Raw genomic sequence first — 12,001 nt, 5'->3', positions numbered from 1 at the left:
AGGAACATCTGCACAGAGGCAGCGTCACTCAACTTTACTGAGACAAGTCAAAGTCAAATCGAGGACTGAGTGAAGACTCGCTGCGACAGAAACTGCCTTTCTGGTTTCTTTCTCGTGCACTGAGTCATCAACATCATCGTGTCAGCTCAGGGTTCAAAATGAAGCTAAACACTAACAGCTGCAGTTTCTTCAAAGGCCACTAGAGGCTCCAGCAGTGAGTCCGTCACACAGACTCCAGTGTTTCTAATGTCCAAAGGAAATAAACATGTTTACAGCCTTAAAGGACAACTTTAAGCCTGTTACTCAGTTGAGCCATTTTAAGGCCTAACAGAGAAGTTACTACTTGAACTGAAGTGTCCCTGCTAGCTGTCTGCTTAGCTTCACCTCAGCTAACTGGAATCACTGAGCAGGACCAGTGGGCTGTACTGGAACTGCTGGTGTGTTAAAATTTCACCGTGATGGTCAGAACATCCGACAAGTTTCTGCTTCAGGTTTGGTGAGAAACTCTTTCACTGAGCGCTAATTAGCAGATACCTGGATGAGGTCATTGCACCTGTGCAGCTTATTCAGCCTTTAACTGTCTTTTTAAGTATCATCACTGATGGCTGCAGAAACACAAGGTGCTTTAGGCAGCTGTTGTTGTGATTTGGTGCTGTGTGTATATAACACTGAAAGGTGGTAGTAGCTTGAAAACTGGTAGATGTGGGTGTTGGTGAGGTGACCGTTTCATCCTCGGATGAAGATTCCCAGAAAGTCTGTTTTCTTGCCTCAGAGGAAGCCATACCGTTTTTTCCTAATTCACACAAAACACACGGCTGAGGGCATTTCAACATTTAAACATGGGACTCAAATGGTCGTTAGGGGAACTGCAGCTTTTGTCATTTCATTTCATTTCATTTCATTTTTATTTATTTCACACTTGGTACTACAAATCAAACAAAACAACCACATCTTCTATCAACAAAACACAACAACCATGTGTGAAAAGGAGCAGGAAGAAGAAATTATTCTTATTAAACCCTGCCCCCTATCTACCATCGAACTTATATCACCGATGGGCACCAAAAATCAGGAACAAACTAATATTGACATTTCTCTCCGGTCGAATCCCAACCAACATCACATTCATTCGCATTCTTCATACTGAGTTATCGTTTTAAACATATAACACTTTTTAAAACATTGTAGATTTATACAATTCTTTAAATTATAATGAAGTGAATTCCACAGTCTTATACCCCTAACCGTTGTGCTCATTAATCTTTGTGTAGTCCTGGCTAACTGATGTTTAAAATAAAATTTCCTTCTATTCTCTTCTCCCCTTGAACACATCAAAAATACTCTTTGTAACTTAAAAGGCAAAACATTATTTTTAGCCTTAAACATAATTAATAATGTCCGTAATTTCACTAAATCTCCTAATTTTAATAATTTTGATTCTATAAATAATTTGTTTGTATGTTCTCTATATTTAACATTATGAATTATTCGTATAACTTTCTTCTGTAATAGATTTAAAGGTTTTATGGTATTCTCATATGTATTCCCCCAAACTTCAACACAATAGTTGATATATGAAAAAAACAAAGAAAAATATAAAATACGCATTGTTTTATAATTTAATAAATCTCTTATACTACCCAAAATATAAATACTTTTGACCATTTTCTTTCTAATATGTTCAATATGAGATTTCCATGTCAAATTCTCATCCACTATTACACCCAAAAAACGAAATTCAGTAACTCTTTCAATCAATTCTTCCTCTATAAACATAATGACTTTATCCTCCTTTACACGATTGCCAAATATCATATATTTCGTTTTTGTCAGATTCAAAGATAATTTATTTACATCAAACCATTTTTTTATTCTTAACATCTCAGAAGTCATAATTTCAACCAAGTCTTTCAAATTCTCTCCAGAGCAATAAAAATTTGTGTCATCTGCAAATAAAATCGAATTTAACCTTTTAGATACGTCACAAATATCATTAATATATAAATTAAAGAGTTTAGGTCCCAAAATAGAACCTTGAGGAACACCACATACAATCTTCAGTCTTTCAGAAGTATTGCCAAAATAATAAACATATTGCAACCTATTCTCTAAATAACTCATTAACCAATTCAATGCTACTCCTCTCACTCCATGGTTATACAATTTAGAAATCAAAATAGAATGTTGTATCGTATCAAAAGCTTTTTTTAAATCAACAAATACTCCCACTGTGTATTTATTATTATGTGTTGCAGATGAAATATCTTCAATAAAAGTCAACAACGCTAATGCCGTTGACCTATTTTTACGAAATCCAAATTGGTTTTCATGTATTAGTTGATATTTTTCAATAAAACTATCAAGTCTTTGTGCAAAGAGTTTTTCTAGCAATTTTGAAAACTGTGATAAAAGAGACACTGGCCTATAATTGTTAAAACTATGCTTATCTCCTGATTTATATAATGGTATTACTTTTGCCACTTTCATTCTGTCAGGGAATACTCCTGACTGTAGTGAAAGATTAAAAATATAACAAAGAGGAGTACTTATACAATCTATTGTCTTTTTAATTATGACCATGTCTATACCTTCACAATCAGTAGATTTTTTATTTTTACAATTTTTTACGATTGCTACTATTTCTTTTATGGTAGTATCAGCTAAGAATATGGAATTAACCATTCTATTATCACCTATCCAGGCTTCCTCATCTCCTGGATCATCATTTTTCCTGATTAGATTTGCTAAGGTAGGTCCAACATTTACAAAAAAAGAATTGAATTCATTTGCTACTTCGGTCTTATCTTTAACAACTTGATTATTATTAATAAAATAATTAGGCCGAACTATGGGTGTGTTCTTATTACCCAATACCTCTTTAAAAATATTCCAAATGCCCTTAATATTATTTTTGTTTTCCTGAAAAACTTTATTATAGTAATCTTTCTTAGCTTTCCTCAATATTAATACCAACTTATTTTTATATAGTTTATATTTCATTTCCGCATTTTTAGTTCTATATATTATATACTCCCTATATAAATTATTTTTCTTTTTACACGCATTTGCAAGACCCTTAGTTATCCAAGGTTTCATATTTATATTCTTTTTCTTATGCTTAAATGATATCAATGGACAATGTTTATCATACAAGGCCAAATATATATTTAGAAATACTCCGTATGCAATGTTGACCTCATTAACATAAACCTCCTTCCAGTCCGTTTCCATGAGATCTTGTCTAAACCTATTAATTGCTTCATCATTTCTTAACCTTCTATAACTCACAAAACTAGCTTCTTTCTTTCTTTTCATATTTAAATCGAAAATAAAAAAGACTGGTAGATGATCGCTTATATCATTTATGATGAGGCCACTTTCAATATTATTCTCCAAACTATTAATAAAAATATGATCAATTAGTGTTTCTGATTTATCCGTTATTCTACTCGGCTTTATAATTAAAGGATAAAATCCTTTACCATATAATAATTCAAAAAAATCTGACGAAGCCTTATCATTTGTCACTTTACAAAGATCAATATTATAATCACCACACAAACATACAGTCTTATTTCCCTTAACCTTACTCTGTGTTAGTTTATTGTATTTTACGTTGTTAAACTCTGGGATCATCTCCAGGTTTCGTAATGAGGTAATTGTGTAGCTGTAAATCACCGGGGACGTTAAGACTGAATGAGATTCTTCTGTTTCACAGCCATTTCCTTTGTGCTCTGACTTTATTGTGAAGGAGCTCTGACTTTATTGTGAAGGAGCTCTGACTTTATTTTGAAGGCGCTCTGACATGTTTCCTCGTGGCTTTGGTAAATCTGAATATACTGGATGTGCAGCTTCACACATCAGCATTCACGATGGGTTTTAGGCACAAAGTGAACGATCACAAACCGATAGTTTTGTTATGCAGTGGGTCCATTGTGCCTGTAACGGCACAAAGAAGTGGAACATTTGGGTTTTTGAGAGGGGGGGTGAAGTCCCATCATGCATCACTGATGTTTGTACTTTACATGAATGTCACGCTGCCTCCCTCTCCTGTTTCTCGTCTCTGCCGAGGATAAATTCTCTGCTTTTAGCAAACCAAATCAATACGCCACAGCAGTCCTTGAGAAGGTTCCACTTCTCTATGAAATGAACCTCACTCTGGAGATATCAGCCTGTGTGTGTGTGTGTGTGTGTGTGTGTGTGTGTGTGTGTGTGTGTGTGTGTGTGTGTGTGTGTGTGTGTGTGTGAATGGTTTTTATCAGAACTTTTCGGAGGATGTTGAACTTCCTGTGGCCTTTGAAAACAATCTTTTGTCTGGAGAAGAAAGGAGTGCGATGAAAGTTTCACTGATGACGCTGTTAAGGACGCTCTAATTTTCTCCGATGTCCTTTTCAAACTCTGAATCCTCGATGAGCCAGAACATTAGGAGGCGAATAACACGGCTTATCCTGATAGCATAGATGTCGAGGTCTGGATATGTTGGGCGTACGTGAATGGTGAGGGTGTTGGATGTGATGGAGATTGAAAGGTGTCGGGACTAAACCTCGTATCGTGAAGCTGTCGTTGGTGCTCCCCGTACCGAGGGCCATTTGGGAGGCAGCTGACTGTGAGCTATAGAGAATCTGCTGCTAATATCTTTGGCATCGCTCTAAAGCAGCCGGCCAAATTCCAGACTGTAGAGGCCCACTTCTAAATCTTCTGCAGCAAACCCAAACCTTTTAATGACTGCTGTGATCATCATAGAGCAGAAAATCACACAAAACTGCACAAAAAAAGTTTTGTGATATTATTTATTTGTTTTGATTTTGTGGTGATTTACTCTCCAGTTTAATTTCTCAGGATCAGAAATAGAGGATTATTAAAGATTATGTCTTTCGTCCTGTCTTCCTTCTCTCACCCCAACCGGTTGCAGCAGATGGCCCCGCCCCTCCCTGAGCCAGAGGTTTCTTCCTGTTAAAAGGGAGTTTTTCCTTCCCACTGTCGCCACAGTGCTTGCTCATAGGGGGTCATATGATTGTTTTTCTCTGTATGTATTATTGTAAGGTCTACCTTACAATGTAAAGCGCCTTGAGGTGACTGTGATTTGGTGCCGTATAAATAAAGTTGAGTTGAATTGAATTAATACATCCTACATGTTCTGAGTCAGGCGTGAGTCATATAAACGTTAAACCATCTGATTTTTAAGGTTGTGCATCTGTTTCTTTAAAAAAAGAAGAAGAAGAAAATAAGAACATTTTCAGTTAAATAAAAGAAGTTGAATTTGCTGCTTACGTGCAGTACCGCCGTTGCCCACCAGGAGGCCGTGGTTTTCTGTTATGTAAAATTTTCAAATATGTTTCAGATGGCAGACACATTTGGGCCTAATTAGGGCTACTTTACTAATTTGATTTTACAAGGATTACATTATCGTTAAGTAAGGCGATGCTGAGTTTCGATGAGTAATCTGATCTGATGCAGTTTTGTCTGTGAGCAGCAGGGATGTAACCGTGTTTAGAAATGAGTCCGATATTTATTTATTTAAGGTGGAGCAGCTGTGCTCCAGTGACCAGCAGAAAAGGCTGCACCTCTGAAGAGTCCTAGAGCTGCACTGCAATCAAGGCTGAACACTGAAGGATTTCTCCACTGTGTGTGTAAATATCTACAATGATTGCTGTGTTTATAAAACGACAACTAAAACAACAAAAACAGAAATATTGTTTCAGTTAAAACGAAAACAGCACAAAGAAAAAAAATTACTCATTCCGCGGCTCTGGCGCTGCTGGGTCTCTGAGTCACTCCTCATGCATAAACCAGCCAATCATCTTTCCTCGTGAGATCATCAACAAACTAAACACAACGCACCGTGGGGCAGGCCGCTCCTTCATAGGCTGCCTGCAGAGCGTCACACATTTGTGCCAGTTTTTACTCTTGTTTTTTAGACAAAGTAAACTTTCAAAGGTCCGGACGTCGCTGACCTCAGCAGGCAGGCTAGCATTCATTAGCATTAGCTAAAGGAAAGACATCCCAGGGTCAGCGCTGACCTCCAAAACCAAACAAACATCCCTCCATGAAGCCCGGGACCTGCTGAACTCCAGAGCTACAAAGCTTAAACCAACACTACAGAGCCACAGTCTGCAGTTCCTCTAATGTCCACTCGAGGCTGGCTTAAAGACTGAGTCTGTCCCCACAGAGTCACACGATATCTGATTCCAGCATAACAGCTGTAGCAGGAATATTTTATTATAGATCTGACTCATGAAACTGGGTGGAGGAATTCAAGGCGTGACGTCCCTGAACTGGGTCTCATGGCCGTGTTTGAGCTGGTAAAAGTGTTAAAAGCAACATCGTTGTGGCCAAAAAGATAACGTGAAGAAATGCAGTCCAGATGTGGAATAAACTGCAGGTAGGTCAGTCTTCATACAGCCTGGGTCTCATCTTAAATGAAGTAAAGGTGAAAGAAGAACACGATGGTAACATTTAGGGCTGAGGTAGCTCATCTGGGTCCTGTAGAGGGTTTAATAGGAGAAAAAAAAAGTAGTCTTTCCCAGATTTGCCTGTAAATCCAGAGAAAAGCAGTTCTAACCACCTTTCAGACGGGCTGTGTCTGCTCCGGTGTGTTGGAGTCACATATCTGTGTCTCTGCAGGGAAAGGGTTAAAAGGATGTCGAAGGACTCGGAGCAGCAGACAGAAGATGAAGTATTGACGTCCATCTCCTGGAGTCAGGGCTGCAGGGGAGGGGGGGTAGGGGGGTTAGATAACGAGCCGGAGGAGAGGCGGGGTGGCCATGACGACCGGGCCGGGCTCGAGGGATTTGGGAGGTGGATGTGCCTCCAGGCGGTGGCTGCTGCCACGCTCCGTCAGCTTCTTTAGTTCTTTAGTAGGAGGGAATTATGTGCATTTCAAATCCCTGTTTCTGTTGTAAAATGTATGAGGCCGAGGAACCCGAACACAACACGGCCGGGGTCGACTACAAACAGAAAAACATCAGCAGCGGAGGCAGATAACACGGCGCGGACACACAAACAGCGCCGACACACAAACAGCGCCAACACACAAACAGCGCCAACACTGGTTTGTGAACGAGGCGCCTTCATCTGCATGTGTGTCTGTCTCCAGCTGGAGGTTTAAAGACTTCGGCTTGTCGTTCAGCATAATCCCAAATTGTCTGGGTATTAAACCTGCAAACAGGAAGCAGCGCACACACACACACACACACACACACACACACACACACACACACACACACACACACACACACACACACACACAGCTGATCAGCAGTCGGCCTCCAGGCTGATGGATGTGGCTGCTGCTTGGACTTAATTAGCCACGACTGCCCTGCAGACCTACACGAGGCTGCTGAACCGGCTCATTTGCTCTGATTCTCCTGGGTTTGTCCATTATTTCTCACAGAGACGTCAAAATCGAGAAGGTGACACCTGAGATTTGAGAAATGAGATCAATAAGTGGAGGAAACTGGAGCAGCCGGACGATCGGATGGCATTAGGACAAACGATGATGCGACTCTGGGATGTTTAACGATGGTTGGCTCTGCAGCTCTGAACGTTTACTGTCAGAATTTAAACTTCATATCTCACATTTTCTGTATTTTTTTTTTATGTCTCACGTGTTTCATTTGCTATTTCATTTTTTCCTGTATTTACTTTTTTGAATTTTTGAATAACTTCTCTCATATTTGAGATTCTGTTTCTAATGTTATTTTTGGCTCATTGTGTTATATTCATATTTTATATTGTTCTAGTTTTTTTGACATTTTTTCTTTTCCAGTAATTTTAATATGAGATTAATACTTTTAATCTCAGATTTAAGATTTTCTCATATTGAAATTTTTTTTTTGCACAATTTTTCTGACTTTATTTTTAAAAGATTTTGACTTGTTAAAAATCTTTGAAGCTCTCTGTGTTTGTTATTTGTATTGTTTCCTCTCATGTTTTTACTTCTCATTACTTTTACCACATTTTTGGATTTTTACTAACCTTTTTAACTTTTTTTTTTCTTCTTCTTTTTTGCCTGTCCCGTTTGGCTCTTTTTAACCTTTTTAACTTTAACCGCAGTTTATTTTTCTTTCTCTGTCACAAATTCACCCCTGAAAGTGAAATCTGATGTTTTGTTTGCTCGTCTCTGATGATGTGACGTTCACGTTCACTAATCAGCATCCTGATGATTAACTCTCAGATCAAACAGGTGAGACTCCTCAGCTGTTTGGCTCAGTGTGAGGTTCACGGTGAGGAAAACTGAAATTATTGATCAGTAACTGATCACATGTGTAAGCTTCACACGTTCAGCATCGGTGAATGTTTGTGATATTTCTTAAACAGCATCTGTTTGCGCGTGGGCCTTGGCTGAAACACGTAAGAGGATTTTCACATCAGACACCATAACATTCATTTTAAAACTCGGCTGTTGTTACGTTGAACGACTTCTTCCAAACTCGCCTGTTACTCTTTTGTTTTCTTGCTCGTTGAGTCTGAGTGTTATTTTCTCAGCTGGAGGCTCACATTGCCCGTCTCTGAGACGCTGCTGAGCTCCAGGGTTGGCTGTTACTGCGGCCAGCGGCGGCCATTTTTGGGACTCGGGGAGGTTTGCAAACAGTAATTACAGGCCATTACACGGCTCCTCAAAGCCACTCGGCAGCGCTCGTGCCGGCACCGAGGCGGGAATCTGCTGCAGGAATCTCAAAGGAAATGTGGATTATTCAAGTTCACAGCACATTTCTGAGCCGTGTAGGCCTGTTATTATCTGTGTGTGTGTGTGTGTGTGTGTGTGTGTGTGTGTGTGTGTGTGTGTGTGTGTGTGTGTGTGTGTGTGTGTGTGTGTGTGTGTCGGCTCTAGAAGTCTCGCAGATAAAAATGCCCATAAATAAGTCGCCTTGTGACATTTCATGAACTGATCGTGAGTGAAAGTTTAAAGAGCCAAACTGATTCAGGATCAGCTGCGAGTTTGTCCCCACAGCATTCAGCCTGAGAGCGGCGCTCTGATGTTTCAACAAGTTTCAACACTCAGTATCATATAGGTGTGTTTTCTACTACTAAGAGGGGCGGGGCTTCTGATATTAAAACCTTTTGTGTGAGAGGGGAGGCAAATAACAAGTTGAATAGATGGAGGTAGAAGGGCTTGTTTCAGACGGATGAACCGAGAGGATAAAACGAGTCAGAGTCCGAGAATAAAAACCATGTCGTGCATTAACTTATAAAGATTTTTATTTTGAATTTCTTTTTAATGTAACTAAACATTCAATAAATAAAATAAAACTAACAAGCTTCCTGATGAGGATTTTATTGACTCATTATAATTTATGTATTTTTAGGCTCCTTGTTTATTTCATTGTAAACTATCGTACCTTTTTATTGGCTGTTAGGCCAAAGTTTGGTTCAGATATGTGCTGGTTACACCAGAATCCCCCAAATTAGCTGTTGCCTCACAGAAGTCCCTCCCACCTGCTAACAATCCTTCTGAGGCTTATTTTGACTGTGCACCATGCAAAGCTGGGGGCTTATTATTATTATTATTATTATTATTATTATTATTATTATTGTTATTATTATTATTGTTGTTATTATTATTTTATCCTTTGAAGTCATACAGTAGCACCTCTTGGAGTTCTAACTCCATGAGCCAGTTTACCAGGTTCGGATTAGCCTAGCACCGAACTGAAAGGATCTTTATTAAAAACAGTTTGTGGTCTAAGACGAGACCGACTGTTGTCCATCCCTGTGAAACTGAGCCATAGTGTTTACATGTTTATCCATGTAAACACTGTCAGGATAGGTTGATCCCGGATTATTCCGTTTATCTTGGATCTACCGATAGTATCAGGCTGGTTTACTGGGATACAGCAGGGTTTTCATGGTTAGGTTACACCACCAATTCAGCTTGATTTATTTAGCACCAATCCACAGTAACCGATTCAACCGAGCGCGTTAGATTGAAGAGGAAAAATCACAGCGAAGAAGCCAGCGATTCCCCGGGAGAGAGCTTTTTTCCACCTGAACCGTCTCTGTGAGTCAGAGTACAGTCAGACTCCTGTAATTGTGAGCAGCTCCTCAGGCAGGTGAAGATGAGAAGTGACTTCTGCTTTGTGCATTAATGATGATACCACCCACCAGTTTTCTTCCCTCTGAGGAGAGCAGATTTCTCAGCTCTGCGAGTCCATCTGTTATTTCCCCGGTGTAAACACTCACCTGTAGTCCAGGTGTCTGCTCGGGCTGATAAACAATCATCTCTGTCGTGTCCGTATTTTTCCTGCAGCTCAGCTCGCCGTCTGCTCTCATTGTTCATAAACTCATAAACTTGTCTGGACGGAGCGTGTGATCAGAGCCGGGATGTCGGGATTTAGCAGCAGCACTCGTGGAGGTGCCGCAGGTGTGACTCACCTTATTGATCCGCCTGCCTGTTGTCTGTCTCCGTATTTAACGCGCTGCCTTTGTTTGTGTCTCTGCCGTTAGATCTGTCAGAGAAGAAGAGCGACCTGAGGGTCTGTGATGACTCCACCTGCCGATTCGGGGGCACCTGCAGAGAGGACGGTGCTCAGCTCAAGTGTGTCTGCCAGTTCCAGGTAGATGACATCATTTTTCTTTTTTTTTAATCTTATTGGATATAAAACGTTTACCTGTTCATCAATGACATGTTTAAGTTAGAGTTGTGTTCCATTAGTTGATGTTAACAAGGTTCCAGAAACATTCGCTGATATTATCTATAAAGTGTATTACTGTATTTTCCGCACTATAAGGCGCACTTTAAATCCTTTCATTTTCTCAAGAATCGACCGTGCGCCTTATAATCCGGTGCGCCTTATGTGTGAATTCTGATGTGCTTACTGACCTCAAACCCATTTTATGTGGTACACGGCGCTCAAAAATCTGTTAGAAAATGTTTTTGTACGACTTTGGTAAGCTACGAAGCCGCACCGCCTGATGGATTGTCGGAGCATTACAGCTATCGTCAGGAGCCTCGCGGAGTAATCTGGGTCCTAAACTCCGTCCCTTCAGGTCCCAAAAACAAACAAACACTGCGGCATCACTGAGAGTTAGAAACTGTCTAAATTCTTTCATCTTTAATAAGATGATCAGCATTGTAATAAGGTGCAACAATTAAGTTTAACATCCAGGCATCCATGAAAACAGAATTTATTAAGTTTAATGGAGTTTGAAGTTAGCATGGAGTTAGCTCGCTAGTTTCCACCTAAACATGATATAGCATGTTCTGACTGAGAGATTTCTGAAAAAATTAAAATGTGAAGACATGAAACTAAACAACAGTGACTTTTGTAGGGTTACTGAAGTTGGACTAGCTGGTATATAATGATGTGCTACGTGGTCGCTAGCGACACGGCTATGTTAGCATAAACAGTGAAGCTGGAGGATGAACGCTAACTTTTTTCCACTCCATAAAAGTTAACGTGAGGGTTCCCGATGGTTAGGGACAAATGCAATCGCATGGCAGGATACTGTAAACAGACCAAACTTCAGTCAGGAGAACAACTGAGATAATCCATCCACAATACGAGATTAGTCATTAATATACTGCAACAACATGGGAAAGTTTGACTTATCTGACTGTTTTGTTTTGCTTAATGTGCCTTACGGTGCAAAAATACGGTATTCTAGTAAATATTTGGAAAGCTGTGTGCAAAAGTCTTGCCACCCCGCATGTCTTTATAGGTTGCCATGAAAACAGGAAGTGTTTGCAGCAGTTTACTGAAACATGCAAACATGCACAGAAATACAGCTTATGAGGCAAAAACAGAGTTTGTGCAATTCTAACAAGCCTGAACGTTGATGTTTGGTGTGACCACCTTTATTCCTTAACACAGGCTGAACATTTCTTGTCATTTAAGTAGTCTAACAGTAGGTGGATGGGATGAATGTCCAGATGCACGTCTCAGCTCCTGTGTCAGGGTTTTGTAAAATAAAGACCCTATGCAGTATAATACAGAGAGACCACAACGATCATATGACCCCCTATGAGCAAGCGCTTTGGGGACAACATTCATTGGCTTCC

At 39.8% G+C, this 12,001-nt stretch overlaps 1 protein-coding gene across 1 annotated transcript in view; it reads left to right on the top strand.

Moving 5' to 3' along the window:
• Positions 1–12,001, top strand: part of tmeff1a (transmembrane protein with EGF-like and two follistatin-like domains 1a) — a 114,310-nt gene that overhangs the window by 42,353 nt on the left and 59,956 nt on the right. Inside the window, exon 2 of the mRNA XM_080907050.1 lies at positions 10,447–10,556. Coding sequence (XP_080763176.1) covers positions 10,447–10,556 — 110 coding nt within the window. The remainder of the gene's footprint in view (positions 1–10,446; positions 10,557–12,001) is intronic.

The sequence above is a fragment of the Rhamphochromis sp. 'chilingali' genome, assembly GCF_963969265.1.
Source record: "Rhamphochromis sp. 'chilingali' genome assembly, chromosome: 16".
Classification (NCBI taxonomy): Eukaryota; Metazoa; Chordata; class Actinopteri; order Cichliformes; family Cichlidae; genus Rhamphochromis; species Rhamphochromis sp. 'chilingali'.
The sequence above is the reverse complement of the archived record's forward strand: the minus strand, read 5'-3'. Positions and strand labels throughout refer to the sequence as shown.